This window comes from Propithecus coquereli, unplaced genomic scaffold, assembly GCF_000956105.1.
Source record: "Propithecus coquereli isolate 6110/MARCELLA unplaced genomic scaffold, Pcoq_1.0 Scaffold155, whole genome shotgun sequence".
In the NCBI taxonomy this organism is placed as follows: Eukaryota; Metazoa; Chordata; class Mammalia; order Primates; family Indriidae; genus Propithecus; species Propithecus coquereli.
Window position 1 is genome coordinate 1,824,233 of NW_012139969.1, and position 18,253 is coordinate 1,842,485.

Below are 18,253 nucleotides of genomic sequence, written 5' to 3' on the forward strand. Positions count from 1 at the left end.
TCGCCTCGCCTCGCCTCGCCTCGCCTCCTCCCCTCGCCTCGCCTCTCCTCCGCCGGCACCCTCCCGCCCGCGCCCAGCCGCCGAACCCAGCCGGGCCGGGCCCTCGGCTTCGCGCGCTCGCGGCTGGGCCCGGCGGGGACCCGGGCCCCGCGGCCGACAGCGCCCCTCCCCCCGGACCCAGCGCATTCCGGACCTTTCCGAGCGCGGACGGAGCCGTGGGAGCGTGCTCGCCCCGGGTCGGCCGCGGGGCTGGGCTGAGCGGACGCCGCGGGTGCCGGAGCGCGGACGATCTGGGTTCGGGCTGAGCGCGTCCCGGCGCGGCAGGGCAGGGCAGACCCCGGCGGAGCCCGGACCGGCCGACTGGACTGCACAGAGCGATTCCCGACGGTGCCGAGCCCGGGAAATGCCGGGCGTGGGCTGAGGGGATCCCCGCGCCCTCCCAGCCCTCCGACTTTGGCTCACGCGCTGGGACCAGACCGGCGTCTCCTCGGCCGCCCTGCGCCCGGGTCACCTGTGGCCGCGGAGCCCCGAAATCGCCGGACCCTCGCTCATTCCCCACCCGGAGCCTGGCGAGGGTTGAGGGAGGTTTTTCCGGCCCCCTTCCCTGGAGCGCGGAGGCCCCGCCCCCTCCCACCGCCCAGATGTCCCCGGCGTCGGCTCGGAGGACCTCCCTGAGGCCAGGGGCCGAGGGGTCCAGAGAGAGAAGCCCGCCTTAGGGAGCCTGGGGGGCCCCCCAACCTCGTCTTGGGGCTTGGCCCCCGACGCTGCTAGGAGGGAAGGCCGGTGCCCCCACCATCGGTGAGTCCAGGAGCGGGGATTCTGACGGAAGGTGGGGCTGGGGGAGGGAGGGTCCGCTGGGAACGAGGGCACCCTGGGGGCGCTAGAAGGGAGGATGGGTGACTGGAGAGGCCCTCTGGTGAACCAGCGGGCCAGGCCTGGCTGGCGGGGGGAGCCGCGGCCAGGGTGCCCCACAGCAGGCTGAGGACTTCTGCCTCTAAAGGAGGGGGCTCCTTCCCTTTCCTTCTAGAGGGGCTGTGCTGTAGCCTCCACCACCCCTCCCCACAAAGGAAAAAACAAATCCCCAGCAAGGAAGGGTGCAGGCAGGGGAGAGGAGGGAGGCAGCAGTACTGCCTTGCCGGCTGGTGCTGCAGCCCGGGAGGGCTGACGCCAGGCTCGCTCTCTCTGCAGGGGGCTGCCCTCTTCCAATCCAGCTCTCTCCGCAGAGCTGCCCACATCTGGAGCCCCCTCTACATTGGAAGACCCTGGCCACTGTCCCTCTGCAGGTGTCAGTTACATCCAGAGACCTCTGCTCTTGCAACTGCCCAGGAGTTGTGAGGGGATTACTGCTACCTTCCCCCCATCCCAAGGGCATCTCTTACCCTTAGTCCCTGCACAGCCATCCCCCTGCCTCTGTGTTCAGGTTCAGGCAGAGATCAACTCTGCACACCCACAGGCACTTCAAGTCCTGGAGGCCACTCCTGGGACCCAAGGCCCCTCCCCTGCTCTCCTGTGTCCTCACCTTGACCCCCTCTGTCAGACTCTGTCTCCCTCCGGGTGTCCTATTCCCCACCCAGAGGCAGAGGAGGCGGGGTGGCAGGGGGCAGGGGCTGGGTGAGGGCCGCCCAGGGCCAGGGTAGGCTGGGGGGCCGTTAAGATGTGGAGCTCTGCCCAGTTGAGGGGGGCTCCGTGGAGGCAGACGCAGTGTGTGCCCGGCTGGGGGGAGTATGGGCAGGCCTGCGGCCACGTGGTGAAGGATGAACATTCGGGGCGCCCCGGACCTTGGGCAGCCCAGTGACGACCCCAGCAGTGGTGGTGAGCGGGAGCGGATTCGACAGCGCATGAAGATGGTCATTGGGCAGCTTGAGGACATCCTGCGGGAGCTCAAGGAGGTGGCCAAGGAGCTGAGGGAGGTAAGTGAGGGGCGAACAGGGGCCAGGCAGACCCTACACCAGCCTTCCTGGGCTTGGTACAAAAGTGTACTCACGTGTTTGAGTGTGCAAAACTGTGTGCACATGTGTTGCTTTGCTGGGGACCTCCTTTTCTCCTTTCCCTAAATCTGCTTTGCTGAAAATCTCACCACTCCCCATGGCTGGAGGGGCCTTGGTGTTGCAGAGATTGCTTGGGCAGCGTGTCAGTGGGCCCATAGCTCTGGAGTTAGCACTCACGGATACCAAGGTGGCCCGTAAGGACCGAATCCCACTACAGCTCCTTAGTGGGAGACTCTTCTGGGACCCACGCTGACCTTTGACTCTACCATCTACCTCCAAGACTTGGACATGGTCACAAGGGACCCTGGGAGAGCGTGGATGGCAGTCCCCACTGCTCGAGGCCCATTTCAAAGCATTCCCCCAGAGATCACACAGATACTCAGAACGCTTGATCCTGGAAAAATTAAAGTCAGCTGTGCCCTCCCTATCCTGGGGTAAAGAATGGGTCTGGGGGGCTGCTAGTGGGTATCAGAGTTCCTGTGGACGTTGGCAGGGGCAGGAATCTCCTCTAAGGGGTTGCTTCTTCATCCCACGGTTCTGAATGTTTTGGCCAAGGCTGAAAAGCCACTGAGAAATGCTGGGATGTGTATGTCCCTCTCTGTCTCTCTACGTGGAGTCCGGTTTAATTACTGCTTCCCACATCACTGGGGTAATGAGGTACACATGTCCTCGGCCCTGCCCCCTGGGCTGCGTTCAAGTCCAAAATGCATGACCAGCGTTCTGAGCCACTAGCCTGAATTTGCCCGCTGGGTGCCATTACACCAGCCAGGTGGGCTTTAGGCAAATTTCAGCTCCTTGTAACCAGGGCCCCTGCAGAGATGGCAGAGAGAGTGATTGAGCTGGAGTTATGGGCTCAAGCTATCCCTAGCCAGCTGCACAAGGAGGATAGGGGCCCCAGGAGGGCTGAGGAGGTGGGGTGATGGTGGCTACCAACTCCAGGCTGGCAAAGTGGCATTCCAGCCTGGCCTGAGAGCCACAGAAAGGGGGTTGTTTGAAGGGCGCTGTGTTCAGAGTTGGGGTTTGGGGAGTTATAGAGATGCCAGGCTGGAAGCTAAGGTTGGGCAGGGTCACCCCTCTGCCCAGGGTCAGCCTCATGGGACCTGCCAGGAAACCCTATCTTAGGAGGTAGAAATGACTGTCGCCCCATAGGTGGTGGTGTTTCCGCTCATGGACTGGACTGGCCATAGTCTGAGCTGAATATCTTTGGGCAGTACAATTTAGAGGTCAAAGGCCAGATGCCCCTGAGCAACTCCTCCTCCTCCAACCTCATGGATCCAAAGAACTACAGTGCTCCCTCCCACCTCACCCCTGCACTCCCTGATCTTATTTCAGATGCTCTGTAGTTCTACTAGGGCCATGGGAACTGTCCAGAGTCTGTCTTGAGCAGGAAATGCCCCAGCCAGCCCACCCAGAAAGATCCAGGATTGACTCTAAGGCTGGAGTTGATACAACTCCAAGCCTGTTCCCAACTGGGCATCTTCCAGGCACCTGCATCCTCTCTCCACAGCATAGCCATCCAGAGCTTGAAGGGCTTTCATAGGCAACCCAGACCAGCCTGGTCTACTTACTATTGAAGAAATTGAGGCCCAGAGAGGGATAGGGGCTTCTCCGAGGTCACACAGCCTACCAGTGATGGAACTAAGCCTAGAACTCAGGTTCCTGATGCCTATTCCAGGGCTTTAGCAGGCGGGCTAGTGGATGATCTCTTGGCATTTTGACAGTGGCCTTTAAGATGTGATGCCTTATGCTCATGCTGTGATTCTACAGCACTAGGATTTCTTTGCAGATCTTCTGGCTGTCCCCTTCTTCCCTTTGCACGCTCACCCTTTCCCATGTCTCCAATAGCACAGCTTCAGGTTCATGGGCTGTGCAGCCCAGAGGTCTGAGCCAGGACAGAGAAAGATTCGTCCCCTCCCCCGACACACCCTGTAGGCCGTGTGCCTCCACCCAAGACTTTGGTAGGTTGCTACAGCAACCAGAGTCTACCCCGTATGCCACGGCCTGCCCGCTGCCAATGGCACCCAGCTGGGGAGGGGGGCAAGCCTCAGAACTCCTGCATGTCCTAGGCAGGGTCTAGGCATGGGGTGATGGAGAGAGGAGAGTGTAGAAGAAGGCGGGGAAGGCAGGTAAGGCTCTGGGAGACCCAGCCAGAAGAGGAGATGCCATAACTGACTTCCTGTGGAATGGGATTTACCGGGGATGGGGTTACCAAGTGGGGGTGCCAGGCCCTGCTTTGGAGAAGAAGGTTACAGCCTCCCTACTCTTTGGAACTGTGATCTTGGCTCTTGGTCCTTCAAAGGGGCTGTAGAGCTGGATCCGCCTGGCTTTCCTCAGTCCCCTTGTATGGCATTTTTCCATCAGGGGCAATGCTCAAGGTTGAAAGGATGACAAATGCTTGTTCCCTCATCACACCCATTCCCTGGCCAGCACCAGCTCAGGGCCCACCAGTCGGGTTCCTGTCTCCGGCCAGCAAAGCACTTAGATGTGGAGACAGGATTCACATACAGGACCGTGGGGGGAGCTGCCCAGGATGCATAGTGGAGGAGCAAGGCCAGCAGAGAACGAGGGCTTAGCTTCCTTCCTCGCGCCATCCTCCTCCTCCTCCTCCTCCTCCTCCGTCTGCTGCTCCCCTTCCCCAGCCCCAGACACTACTGATCATGGCAGACCCTCCTCATCCTCTTGAGCACACAGCCTGAAATTCTCTGAAAGATGCGAGACACGCAAGCACTTCTTGCCTGAGCCCCAGAGCCTCAGTTTGCTCATCTCCGAGACGGAGATGATGATGATTTGCAACTCAGAGTGATCTCACAAGGAGTTATTGGGGGCTCGGCATGCGGTGGGGGAACCAGTACCTACTGACACCCCTAGAGGATTTGGAGCTCCGTCTCCCATACCTCCCCACCCCCCGAAACCCTGCCGCACTCTGCCACCGGCTCCCTGGCTGATTGGGAGCAAGTTCTGTCCCATAGGTGGGGAGAGTCATGTGAAGGATTCAGTGAGGTGAGGAAGGCGAAAGTGCTTTGAAGGCTCAAACTGTGCTGCAGAGGGATGTGACGGTCAGTCACTGGTTAGGCGTCATCTCTCCCAGGTTCCCCGATACTCAGGGTACCAGGCCAGTCCCAGCAGGCTCCCTAAGATCCTCAGAGTCCCGTAGATCTTAATTTAGAGACGCAGCACAGCTCAGGGGCCACAAGCCTGGGCTCTGCAGCCAGATGTCTCTGGTTTAGACCTGAGCTCTACCCTCTTCCTAGCCGTGTGGACTTGAGAAAGTTACTCTACCTCTCTGTGCTCTGTTTCCCCATCCATAAAAACGAGGATACTAAATTCTATGCCTCCTCCCGCACCCCTGCCCCAGGGTCGTTGTAAGAATTAAATGAGGTGTTGTATTTAAGGTACTTAGCACAATGGGGGTACAAAGCTGGCTCCGTTTCTGTGAGATGTTATTAATGAATTACTCTGGCACTGCCGGCTTCTCAGCTCTGTGGACAGCGTGACCAGGGAGGTCAGGACCACGTCCTGGCCTCCTGGCTGGGGTCCTTAGTTTCTCCTGTAGGAGGCAGTCTCACGCCCTGCCAACGGAGAAGGGGGCTAGGGAGCGACTGTGATGAGGTGGGAAGGGGGTCTCTAATAAGGTGGCTTTTGAACAGAGACCCAGCAGCAGTGAGGTGGGAGTCAGTGGCTGTCTGGGGGAAGGTGGCAGGCGCCGGTAGTAGCAAGGTCTCGAGGAGGAAGTGTGCTTGGCGTGTTCACGATCAGCAAGGAGGCCTGTGCAGCTGGGGGGCGAACAAGGAGAAGGGCAAGAGGAAAGGTCAGAGGGGGCAGGGAGTCAGATTACGTAGCTCTTTGCAGAGCGTGGCATGGAATTTGGGTTCATTCTTAGTGAGAATCCAGCACACGCTGCAGGAGTCTTATTTCTGGGTGGGAATCTCCTCCCCCCTGCTTCCCTGGTCCCCACCAACTGGAAGCTCCCAAGGGCAGGGTTAAGCGCCCTCATCCTGTTCCCCTTGGTGTTGGGCTTAACTTTGGGCAGATACTTGGCCTTTCCCTCCTTGGTCCCCCTCAACATGTCACTCAGCGTGGAGGCTCAGTAGTGATCCTTGCGTTGACCACCTCTACTCCCCAAGCCATCAGTGACTCTTGGTGGGAAATAACTGAAGGGCACAGTTGCCCGCTTTGGCCCCAGGAGTGTGAAGGGGTGGGCACAACCTTTCCCCAGCCTGGGGTGGCAGTGGAGGATCCCCCCCCCGATTTTCACAGGAAGCAGACACTGTGGCATTCTGTTTTCTGGTTGCTCATTGTGCAGTCCCAGCGGCAAGGGGCCACGTCTGAAGGTGGCAGGGAAAGCCATGGGCTGTGCGAGCGTGAGATAAATGTGGCCTAGCCAGGAAGCAGCTGGAGCAGGAGAGGCTGGGGACCACGGAGCTGTGCCAAAGTGGGTCAGCTCCATCACCCGCAGCTCAGCAAGAATTGCGCGGATTTTTTTCTTATTATTTTTTTCACGCCTTCCTTTCCTCCCTTTTCCCTTTGCCTTCTCCTCCTCCGGACAGATTCACTGAAGCTCCCTGGCCAATTAGGCCAAATTGCAGGATGAGAGCTGTGAATCACGGTCAGCTCGCTCCACCCCTCCCCAACTCCACAGCCCCCCAGGAAGATAATAACGTAATCACAGAATTAAAAAATAATCAGTGGCCATAAATAATGCAGAATCCCCAGTTATGTAACCGGCTGCCTGGGCAGCTAGGAGGGAGGGAAGGAGGTAGCGCTGGTCAGGCAAGGTGAGGTGGGGCTGGGGGGGGCGGGGGACGCTGGTCCTGGGACTCCCGGGCCCTCAGTCCTGGCTCTAGGGCCTCAGGAACACGGACATGCTTTCCTTGTAGAGGGGGCTTGGCAAGGCTGGAGGGAGAGCTGGGGCCAAGCAATATTGGAGTGTCCCGGACCAGGGAATGCTTCCTCAGGAAAGGAGCCCCCGGCAGTTTTTATGAAGCCCCGTCCAACTCATGCACGTGCCCAGTAGCTGTGTCTGGAGAGCGTGCTGATCGCGTGCCAAGCTGGGGATATGGTCGGCAAACAGACCCAGTCCCACCCTCACGGGTTTACTTTCTAGCGGAGAGACAGATCCCAACCATGTTACAACATAATACTCGCAAAATCGTAGCAGTGATGAATATCGTGTGATATTTGAGGGAGAGGAGCAGGGAACCTGACCTCAGCTGGGAAGCAGGGAAGCTTCCTTTTGGAAGGGACAACAGAGACAGGGTGAGTAGGGAAGGAGGGAGGGCGCGTCAGGTGAGGCCTGGAGGCAGGAGCGAGCTAGCTGGGGCATGTAGCGGTGGCGAGGAGGCAGGCCTGGCAGGGTGGAGGCTGCTTGCTGCATAGCTGGTTGGCATGGAGTTGTGTTTGGGAGGCTCCGGAGTTTGGGGAACAAGGAAGGGCTGGAAGCAGAGAGGCAATGTGGTCCTGTGGCCAGTTAGAAAGTGCCTAGACGCACCGTGGAGCAGGAGCAGGACAGAGAGTTGCAGTCAGTGGGAAGACCAGATGGGTGCAGTTTTTCAGACGAGGGGAGCTAAGGCTGTGACCAGGACAGAGGTCGCGGTCAACCTAGGACAGGGCCAAGGACCCCCACTGGGTTCCGTCACAGCCCTCAGTCCTGCCTTTCCTCTCTCGACCTCCCTCTTGGTCCCCGCAGAGCAGGCCATTCTTGGTCTCACAGTGCCATGTCCAGTACTTAGGATTCAACTTCTGGTCTCAGCTCAGCTCCTGCCAGCCTCTGAGCCTCATTTTCCCCATCAGCAAGCACACCGGGACAGGGGGGCTCCATGGCATCTCCGTCCCTTCTGGCTCGAGGGTTGTGATTTTATGACTCTGTTTCTCTCTCCACTCTCTCTCCCCCTCTCTTTTCTTCTGTGTATATAATTATTTCCCTGCACTCCAAGACAATCCCAAATTACATGTAGGCAAAATGATTATTAAATCTCAGGGAGAAATCACAGATTTCAGACATCCAAAGCAAAGAGGCAGGTAGCTCAGGGCCTGCCCTCCACACTGGTCCCATGAAATGGGGCACCAGGAAGGGCGGTGGGGTTTGTGGACTGACCCAGGGCCCCGCGTAGAAGCCGGGTACCCTTCGACACATGGCTTCCCTTCTCATCCTCACTTTGGTCATTCATCAAGTGGTTGTCACCTGTCCCACCTAACAGACTGAGCCAGATTTGCCTGTGAGCCTCAGCCTCTTCTGGTTCTGTTCTGTCTGGAGACAGCCCTGCTTTGGGCAAAATAGATACTGGGATTGCAAGGCCTAATATATCCCATTATTCTGCCACAGGCACTGGAAATTTCTCCATCAGAGTGTCATTCCTTTGGTGCAGAACCGAATCCCATCTGCTCTTGGGCCTGGGGCCAGGGGCGTGGTCACGTGTTAGCACCCATTGGTGCACGGTGGATGTTGGTGGTCTACCTTGTTCTCCTTAATGCTTTCCAAAGTGCATTAAGTCAGCAAATCCCCACAACAGCCCTTTCAGGTTGGTACTGTTAGCATTCTCCTTTGGTGAAGAAACTTAGGCACAGAGAAGTTGAGTAACTTGGCCAAGGTCCCACAGCTGGTAAGTAGTGGGATCTCCAGAGTCCAGGTTCTTAATGGCTTAGCTGTGCCGACCCCGTAGTTCCAAGCACGTTCGTGTCTGTTAAATTTTCATCATCCTGGGTGAGGACGTGTCATTCTGTTTTACAGGGCAGGACACCAAGACTTCGAGGGGGATAATCATTTGCCTAAGGTCTCTCTGCCAAGAGATGGCAATCTTGGGGCTCAGACCCAAGCCTCCCTCCCTCCCTTCCCTCCATGTCCCCCGAGTGAAACCAGAGAGGGGTGTGCTAAGGAAGAAGGGGAAGGGCCGGAATGAGAAATCCTCCTGAGGGGTGGTGGCAAGGGCTTCTTGGGTGGGGGGTGCGTCCTGGATCTTCCCTGCTGCTGGGCCTGGGGCAGCGGAGCTCCGCTTCTGGGCCCAGCCTGGCCTCAGCTGACTCTGTGACATCACAGCCAAGTCATTCGACTCCAGATTCCTACTGGCATTCTCCCCACCCTCAGGCAGAAGCAGACTGTCAGTAGCTCTGCTCCATCAGGGAAATCTCACTGGGGAGTGTAGCAGGGCCTCTCCTAAGGCTGACGGTGCCTCCATTGCTGTATTTCCACCCGGCTTAAATCCCCAGTACCCTGGGCTGGTGGTTTCCAGGCTGTGTCCCTGGACCGGCCGCAGCAGCGCAGCACTGGGAGCAGTCGATGTGCACCTTCTCCGGCCCCACGCCAGGCCTGCAGAGTCAGACTCTGGGGGGGGGGGCGGCGCTGAGGCCTGCGCAGGTCTGAGGACCCCCGCACTAGGCTAGAGCTCCCGCCAGCCTCGGGGGGCTTGGGTGGGGCAAGGGCTTCTGGGGGATGTGAGCTTCTCTAGGGAGAGGGAGTTGTCCTAGGCCAGCAGCACAAGGAGGGGGTTGCCAGACTGGAGGGTAGGGCCTGTCCCCACTGCCTGCCAAGCCCTGCAGTCACGGCTGCACCACACGACAGTGCGCAGTTTTCTAGGGGACTGTGGAAGTGGGAATCTCAGCGCCCCCAGGGACTAGCACCTCTGACTCCCCATCTGTAAGCTCGGGAGATAACGATCTGGTGGGTGGTGGTGAACACTACGAAGCATGGGCAGAAGGCCTGGCACATAGCAGGTGCTCAGAGATGGGCGGCGATGTCACTCTGTCCCCAGTGCTGCACGGACCCCTTTTGCTGCCCTCTTCACTGTTCCCCATGAAGCTGTGGTGAGGTTGGCAGGGCTGGGGTTGTCATCCCCACTTGCTGGAGAATCAAGTTGAGGCCCAGAGAGGTTATGCGACTTGCTCAAAGACACACGGAACCCAGGTGTCCTGACTCCCCCAGCTCTTCTGCAGGACTCAGCCAAGTGGTTGCTCCACTCCTGGCCGGGAGCCATGGTGAGAGACATTCCTAGGCACCAGGACCCAAAACAGCTTCTCAGAGTCACTGCTGTGGATACAGAGTCCTAGGATCTCGGGAGATGGAAGGAACCTTGGAGATAGCCTAGTTCACCCCTTTCCCTTTGCACACTGAGCAACTGGGACCTGGGAGGGAAATTGCTGACCGGGCCACCTGCGTCCTGCCCCGGTCCTGACCAGTAGTCTCCCACTCACCCACACCTCCCGGCCGTCGGTTTCGTTCTTGCTTCCTCCTTTGCTTTGGAGAAAGCACCCAAAGCACCCCCACTCCTTGCCAAACGCGGAGCACATGCCCGGACAGCAGTAGTCCTCAGTAAATGTTCGTTGAATGAAGGACTTAATTAGTTAATTAATTAACTGACTGCTCTGACCCCAGGTGAAGAACACTGGCGAGGCACTGAGAGCTGGATCTGGTCTTGATGGCTCACTGTGTGTCTCTCGGTCTCTGGTTCTGTCCCGCTGACTCGGTCCCTCCACTTCGCTTGTATTGTTTTGCTGTATTGTTTTCGACTGGAATCTTCTCTCTCCCTTCTCTTGAGCTGTCCTCTCTCTACATCTCCGACGGGGTCTCCCTCTTGCCCTCACTGTCTTCCTGCCCGATTTATGTGCTGACCGTGGCCCGGGAAAGGGGGTGTCCTGAGGCGAGGCTGCTTGTATGGAAGCCGAGGGCTTCGCTATGCAGGCAGGGCAGGATGCAGCGACCTCCACAGCTGAGCTGCCCCTGAGTGCATTTAACAAGCAGCTCTGGGCTTCTTATTGCTCTCCAAATAATGCCCGCCTATTCCTTCTCCAACAAGCCAGGGTTGTCTCCGCTCATCAGTGGGCGGGAAGGGAAGGAGCAGGAGGCTCGGGGGCATGCGATGGGGTGCGGGAATCTAGCCAGTGCCATACACCTGGTGGGCACCTATGGGCGACAGTCATTGACCGGCTGCAGGGGCTGGCCCAGGAGGCTTTAGAAGGCCTGGACAGGGTCTTCCGTGTGGCCACTCCATGTCATTCCCTTTCTCAGGGTGGGTGGGCTGTTCATCTCTCCTGAATGCTGGGGTCCCTCGGCCCCTCTTAAATGGCCCTCTCTCAAGCAAAGGAAGACCAAGCCCTTCTCACCAGGGCCGCTCCAGAACAGTGGCCGTGTTTGTGGGAGAGGGGTGTGTGACTGGACGGGGTACAGGGCCAGAAAGCAGACCCCTTCCCCCCAAGGGAATGCAGAGTGTTGAACAGGCTTTTGGGAAGCGCTGGAACAATCTGTCCACCTGGCTCCCGTGGGCCCTCCGCAGAGCAAACAAACCTGTGGCCTCAGGCCCAGTCACCAGCCGGGGCTTTACCAGGGCAGGGCGGAGGCACACTCATGCCCGGCCCCTCTCCTCTCCTCTCCCCTTCCCTGGTCAGGTGGTGAGCCAGATCGATAAGCTAACCTCAGACTTTGACTTTGAACTCGAGCCGGACGACTGGACCACGGCCACTGTGAGCAGCACCTCTAGCAGCGACAAGGCGGGCGTGGGCGGCCCCTTTGACCTGGGCCACCTGGACTTCATGACAGCTGACATCCTCTCGGACAGCTGGGAGTTCTGCTCCTTCCTGGATGTCTCCACCCCCTCAGACTCCGTGGACGGCCCCGAGTCGGTGCGGCCAGGGGCTGGCCCTGACTACCGGCTCATGAACGGCGGCACACCCATCCCCAACGGGCCACGAGTGGAGACCCCAGACTCCTCCAGTGAGGATGCCTTCAGCGCTGGCCCCGCGAAGAGCCAGCTGCCCCAGCGGACCCCAGGGACGCGGGAGAGGGTGCGGTTCAGTGACAAAGTGCTCTACCACGCTCTGTGCTGCGACGATGAGGAGGGGGACAGTGAGAAGGAGATGGAGGAGGAGGAGGCGGGCCTGCCCCCAGAGCCTTCCCGTACAGAGGCCCACACGGGCCCCCACCAGCCCTCCCCAGCCCCCTACAAGCCAAGGCGCTCTCCACTGACCAGCCGCCGCCCAGGCCCCACCTCGGCCCCCGATCAGACCCGAAGGGTCACGAGGAACAGCAGCACCCAGACGGTGTCAGACAAGAGCACGCAGACGGTGCTGCCCTACACGGCCACTAGACAGAAAGCCAGGGGGAAAAACTAGGGACTGGGGAGGGGCTGGGGGGCGGTGGGCACATAGAGCTATAAATATATATATATATTTAAACAAATGCAGTCATAATAAAATTTTGAAATGCTAAGGATCCAGCCCCATAGGCCCCAGCGCTTTCACGGAGCTCATCTTAGACTCAGAGATGCCCACTCGCCTCCCAGGTCCCAGGAGGTGTGGCCAGAACCGCCCTCCCTCCCTTCTCATTGCAGGGCTCCTGAAGGGGGTGTCTGCAAGTATGTAAATGAGATGGGAGGTCTAACCTGGCCCCCTCCTCGCAAGTCTCTGAGCACCATGGTGGATTCTGGCTGCTGGCCTGGGCCAGTGCCTGGAGGGGACTTCAGCAGGAGGCAGGCTCTAAAGGGAGCAGTGTCCCCCCACCGCCCACCAGGGCTCATGGTTGGGATGTTTTGGAGACCACAGGACTGAGGACCTGGGGATAGCATCACTCTGGCGGGGCCCTGGATCACTTGCACCTGCCATCCTTCTACGCCAAGGCAGACTTCTGCTGTCCTTCCCAAAGGCAAACTTACCTGCCTCGCCGCCTTCCAGCTTAGGGTTGGCCAGGATGCAGAGGAAGGGCAAGCTCTCCCTGGGGCAGGCCTCCAGCTGGGATGCTGGGCTTCCACAGTGCCTGGAGGATCAGGCTGGGCTGGGCAGAGGTAGGTTTGGAGAGCCCTGACCACCCCAATCCTTTCAGCTCCCATTCTCAGCCTGGTCCTGAGACCAGGACCAAAGCCTCAGGACAAAGCCTCAGCTAGCCCCTGGCTTGGCCCTCAGCAGACCTGAGATCTGTGTGGGAAAGCAGCAGCAGCTGCCACGGGGCTGTGCACCAGGGCCACAGACAGGCTCCTGACCCTTCTCACCCCGCAGGCAGCCTTGGGGAGCAGTCCAATGATCCTACTCTGCCCTGCGCCTCCACGCTCAGGCCCTGAGCCCACCTTAGCAGGTCTTGAGCAGAGACCAGGTAAGAGCCTACAGGCACTAGGGCTTCGTGTGGGCATGGCTTGCACAGGGACAGCATCTGCGTATCCTTGGGGCAATGATCACAGTTATTGCTCACGTTTATTGAGCAGGTCTCTATGCCAAATACAGCATCATCTCATTTAATCTTCACAATGACCCAACAAGATAGGAACTATGATTATCCCCAGTTTTCAAATGGGAAGACTGAGGTTCAGAGTGGCTAAGTAACTGGCCCAAGGTCACAGAGCCTGTGCCACCCTGCCCCCCATGAGCCAGCTCTGCTGTCTAGCAGCTGTGTGACCTTGGGCAAGTCCATTTGCCTCTCTGAGCCAACCTACCTCATCTATAAAATGGGTCTGAGAATCTTCACCTACCTCACCAGCTGCTGTGGGGCTCCAACAAGATGGTGAATGTGAAAGCACTTGATAAACTGAGGGCACTGGACACACCCTGTGGTCAGTGTGGCCCCAACCCAGGTTTTCCAGTGATTTCCATGGCCAGGGGGCCCAGAGTGGGGTGGGGAAAGAAGCCACCCCCATCCAACTGGGAGCTGTCCCTGCGTCAGAAGCACTGCACCACTGTGCCTCGCAGTAGCTCGAGGTCAGGAGGTGGCCACAGCTTGATTCACTGCCCCTCACTGAGAGCAGGGAGGTGGCGCCATCGGCATAGCGAGGACAGCACCCCTCAGGGGCCTCCCTGCCACGCATCTCGGTGAAGGCAGATTTACAGCGCACTGGGGCCTGTCGCGGAGGGGGCCCTGCCAGCAGGCCAGCAGCACCCGCTGCTCCTGCCTGAGGAGGTGCTGCCCAGCCCGCTGTGGGGCGACGGTGACTGTGCAGGTCAGCCTGGAGCAGGTGCAGGGGATACCGCCAGGAGGCTGGGCAGACCTGGGACGTCTGCAGTGTTGGGTCGCTCCTCCAGCCCGAGGTGAGATCAGAGCCCTAAGGAGCTAGCCAGGGTGCAGCCTCCGCAGTGGAAATCCAGGGATGCTGTGGGCCCTGGCCAGCTCTCCCCAGCTCAGGCCTGCAAGCCGGGCTCTGAGCCCCTGTCAGCCCCAGGAAGCCCTCGGGCAGTTAGTGCTGAGCAGCGATAGGTCTCTGGCTCAGAGGATGAGTGCCAGGGGCTCCGCCCACCCTGACTGTGAGCGGGGGCAGTCCCCTCCCAGGAAGGGGCCCACCTGGCTCTCAGATGGACAGCCAATTCTTCTCCTGAAACTTGATTTTCATGTCCAATGGCAAGATCTTTTTTTTTTTTTAAGCCAGTCAAATTCAGCAGTGAGGGGTTGAATACCAACTTTAGTGACACTAATGTTAATAAATTCTGATAACCCACTACCATCGGATCAGCTGGCAAGATCGTTTTTATACTTACAGTTTCTCATCTTTACAAGAGTCAGGGAAAAGAAACCTACAGAATAGTTCCCATTTCACAGAGGAAGAAACTGAGGGCCAGAGGCAGAGGCCTCTGGGAGAGCCCTGAGTGAGGAACTGACTCTGCTGGGAGAGCCCCCACCCCACCCTGGCTCCGTGTGACTCTGTGTAGTCGCGGCTGACGTCCATTACTCGTTCCCTTGCCCCAGAGGCAGCGGTAGGGACAGTGTGTCCTGGAAGAGGGGAAGCAGGTTTCGAAATGGACATAGGCTCACCTTGGGGAAGGCCCCAGGAGAACTTGGCTGCTTTCTTAATCTTGCCACACCCAGCCCGGGCCTCCTTCACAGTGGGGTGGGTTCCCCTGGCTCCTTAGGGCTTGAAACACAGAACGTGGCCACCTACGGACAGAGAGAACCCTGACTGTCAGCGCTGCCGAGCCATAGAGTGGGCTGCTTCTGGGTCGTGAGCTCCTGTCCTTGGGGCAGACACAGCCATCCCTGGGACCTTCCTGCGGACCTTCCAGGTACAGCCCTTCACTGCGCTTCCCTGACTCCGAACCTCCACCGGCTTCTGGGTTTCCTCCCCCGGAAAGTCCCATCGGATCCCTCTGCTTCCAGAAGTCCTGTTTCAGTGACCGCCTACTGTGTAGGCATAAGGCCTACCGCATAGGCTTGTGCTGACCGGTGCTGTGGAGGGGCGGGAGGGAGCCAGGCCCTGTGACAGAGCAGTCCTGTCGTAATAAATAACTCACGGTGGCTGAGCACGTACCGTGCACGGGCAATGTTCTGAGTGTAGGCATTATCTCACTTGTTCCTCACAGCGATTTGAGATAAGCAACTTTGCTTATGCCTACATAGTTCCCAGATGAGGAAACAGAGGCTCTGAGAAGTGAAACAACTTGCCTGAGCATACACAGGGTGGGACCTCAGACTCAGTGACTGAGCACCCAGACAGCTGCTGTAGTCAAAATCCATGGTGAAGCGGGTGCTCTGCTCCCTGGGGGCGAGGGTCTGAGAGCCAGGCAGGCCTTGGGAAGGAGCAGGGTGGGTACTGGAAAGAGGAAACCTATGAACATGGTTCAGACTTCAAAGAACTTGGCTGCTGTTAACTTGAATGTCCCAACTCCTGACTCAGAGCCTGGCACCGAATGGATTACGGGTTCAGTAGATGTTCGTCGAATGAATAAATGAGCCCCATTTGCAGAGGGGCATCCACTGTGCAGCTTTTATTGCAGACCTCCTACATGCCAGGTCTCGTGTTGCTTGCCCAGACACACACACGCGACTCCCCTGGGAGGGTCTGGTCTGGTCTGGTGTGGCTAGGGGCCGGGCAAAGTCAAAAATGAAGGGTGTGGGTTTCAGCACTGAGAAGCCGGAGGTGGCGCTGGTCTAGCCTGGAATGCTGGGAAAGGAGGCAAAAGTGGGAGGAGAGCCAGCTTGGTGAGGAGAATACTCTGGGACGGGTCCTGGGGAAGGTGTCCCAGCCTGACACCGTGTTAAAAAGGCGGGCACATCGCCATGGCCCCGGTGTCCAAGAATGAGGAGGCATCATCGTCTCCATTCTGTAGATGAGGGACAGGTGACGTAGTCTGCAGAAGGGGTCTGATGGGGCCAAAGGGCAGAAGGAGGGCAAACTATTCAGAGACCCCAGTGCCGTCCCGTCCTCAGAAACAAAGTGAAGCATGTCAACAAGAAGGGAAAGAAGGAAGCTGGGGATTAAGGAGGCAGCAGACCCAGCCCTCCCCCAACCCTTCCTGAGTTCCCTTTCTCTCTTCCAACCCCTCCTGCGCCCACCTACCTCCCGTCCCACAGCGGGGACTTGTGTAAGAAAACTGACATTTATTAACAACCTATACATCAGGCACGAGGCCACATCTTTTAGCTAACACTAAAGGACAGATTGAGTTGTGTCCAGAACAGAATACTTTGCTCAATAATTATTTATTGAGTACACGGATTAACCGCAATTCTTACTTTACAGGTCAAGGAGGAAACTGAAGAACAAATAAGGAATTCGCCGAAAGTGAAAGGTTGGCGGCACTGAGGCTTGGCGTGGTGTCGTCACTCACACGGCACGCGGTGCTGCTCTTTAGCGATGCCTGCTGTGTGACTGTCGGGCACCCTACGTCTTGCTCGCCAGGGTCCAAGGGAGCCTTCCTCGACTCAACTTTAGGCCGGACTATCAGAACCCACCCTCTGTTTCCCAGCGGGTCTATGGCACTGACAAGGTGACCAGCAGAAAAACAGCTCCAGGTCCAAAGTGTCCTTCCTTGCTGTTCACATCTCTGGCAGAGCCAGGAAGTCTAGCCCGCCCTCAGCCCGGTAAATGTCCAGGCCCTTCCTGGTCTGGGCTCACCTGGCTCCAGGTGGGGGCTGGAGTATCTAGGAAAGACTGGGAGGAGGAGGGATTTGAAATGGAGTAGGGCTCAGGCTCCTAGAAGTGGCAATGAAGGGCATTTGGAACTGGTGGAACTTCACAAACAAAGATGGCCGGGGACCACAGGTCGGTAGAGACAGGCCTTGTTAAAGCAGAGGGCGTCTGTGGGTGCAAAATGGGAAGATGAGCACACCTTCTGCAAGGGACTTCAGAGTCCCCATACCCCCTCAGAGCCACTCCATCCTCTTCACTGCAGGGGAGGGGGTCAGGGTACCCCATCTAGTCTGAGACTGGGGGGACGGGTTTAAGCTAGCTCAGCAGCAGTTACCCAGTAGCGACGATCGTGCTAGGGACCCACTTTGATGAATAGATAAGAGCAGCACGTGATCAGCACATTGGGAAGTAGCACAGATATGCTAAGCCCTTGGAAATTATTTGATCTTACAAGTAGGTTAAGCATTCCTCCTGCAACGCTGTCTCAGTGAATCTCTCTTTCCTCCACGGGGCAGAGGGGTGGGACGCTGGAGCCGCATCTTCCGGTCACACGTTCATTACACGGGAGCTAGCTGGGATGCTCGTGCGACCTGATTCTGCCACCTGCCTTCCCTGAACCCCTACTACAGCGGGGAGCACAGGTGCCATCGCCAGCTGCCATCACCACCCACCTCTCCAACTTCACCTGCACCAGCCATGCCTGCCGAGGGGACCGAGGGTCTTGGTGGGTGACTTCAGGCCGACACTGTACATGATGTAGGCACAGTGCTGATCAATCTGACTCCCTGCCAGGAATGCTCAAGCCCACATACCTGCCTGCGGCTCAGGGCCCTCGCTTCCGATCCCTGCTGGGACGCGGAGAGGTCAGGAGCTTCCCGCTGTGGGCATGAGTCGGTGGTGCCGACCAGCCGGGTGCCCTCCCTGTGCCATCTTAGGAGCGCCCAGCCTCCAGACACCACCCCACTCATCCTCCACCCCCAGGAGAGCAGGGCAGGGTTCAGGGGGTCACCACCGGGCACAGCCTGTGGAGGGACTGTGGGAAGAGGCCTGGGGACCCGGATCTTTGTGGGGTTTCCTCGTCTCATCCTGGCCAGTGGTGAGGCCTCCCCAGGAGACCCCTGTAAGAATGGAGACTTTTTCCTTAGCCAAATAGTAGACGGGTTGCAGGCAGCTTCCCAAGGGAGACAGCGATGGCTGAACCCACTTTGGGGAGGTGGGGAAGGGGAAGGAGGCTCACTACAGGCAGGGATCCAGGGGTGCAGGGAGGGGGACAGAAGCCTGGTTCCTGCTCACAGCCAGAAGTCTCGGCACAATCTCACCCCTTTGCCCCCCAGAGACTGATCACTCCTGTGGGAGACAGTGCTGGGAAGAGGCGTATTTGCCCCTGAGACCCAGAATCCAGAGGATTAAATCCAGAAAACCAGCCAATGAGAGCAGAAGAGTCCCAGGAGAGAT

General features: G+C 58.4%; 1 protein-coding gene across 1 annotated transcript; it reads left to right on the top strand.

Annotated features, from left to right (window-relative positions):
- Positions 1-81: 81 nt before the first annotated feature.
- Positions 82-12,183, top strand: LOC105807225 (chromosome unknown open reading frame, human C15orf59). The gene is made up of 3 exons (XM_012640543.1): positions 82-798; positions 1,189-1,910; positions 11,364-12,183. Exons 2-3 carry the CDS (start codon positions 1,755-1,757, stop codon positions 12,084-12,086), a joined length of 879 nt encoding a protein of 292 aa, XP_012495997.1. The 5' UTR covers positions 82-798; positions 1,189-1,754; the 3' UTR covers positions 12,087-12,183.
- Positions 12,184-18,253: the final 6,070 nt, after the last annotated feature.

Bases quoted from the DNA above. Each gene is read 5' to 3' on its own strand.
- LOC105807225 (XM_012640543.1), top strand. From the start codon at position 1,755: ATGAACATTCGGGGCGCCCCGGACCTTGGGCAGCCCAGTGACGACCCC. The intron at 1,911-11,363 runs GTAAGTGAGGGG...TTCCCTGGTCAG, and splicing joins TGGCCAAGGAGCTGAGGGAG to GTGGTGAGCCAGATCGATAA.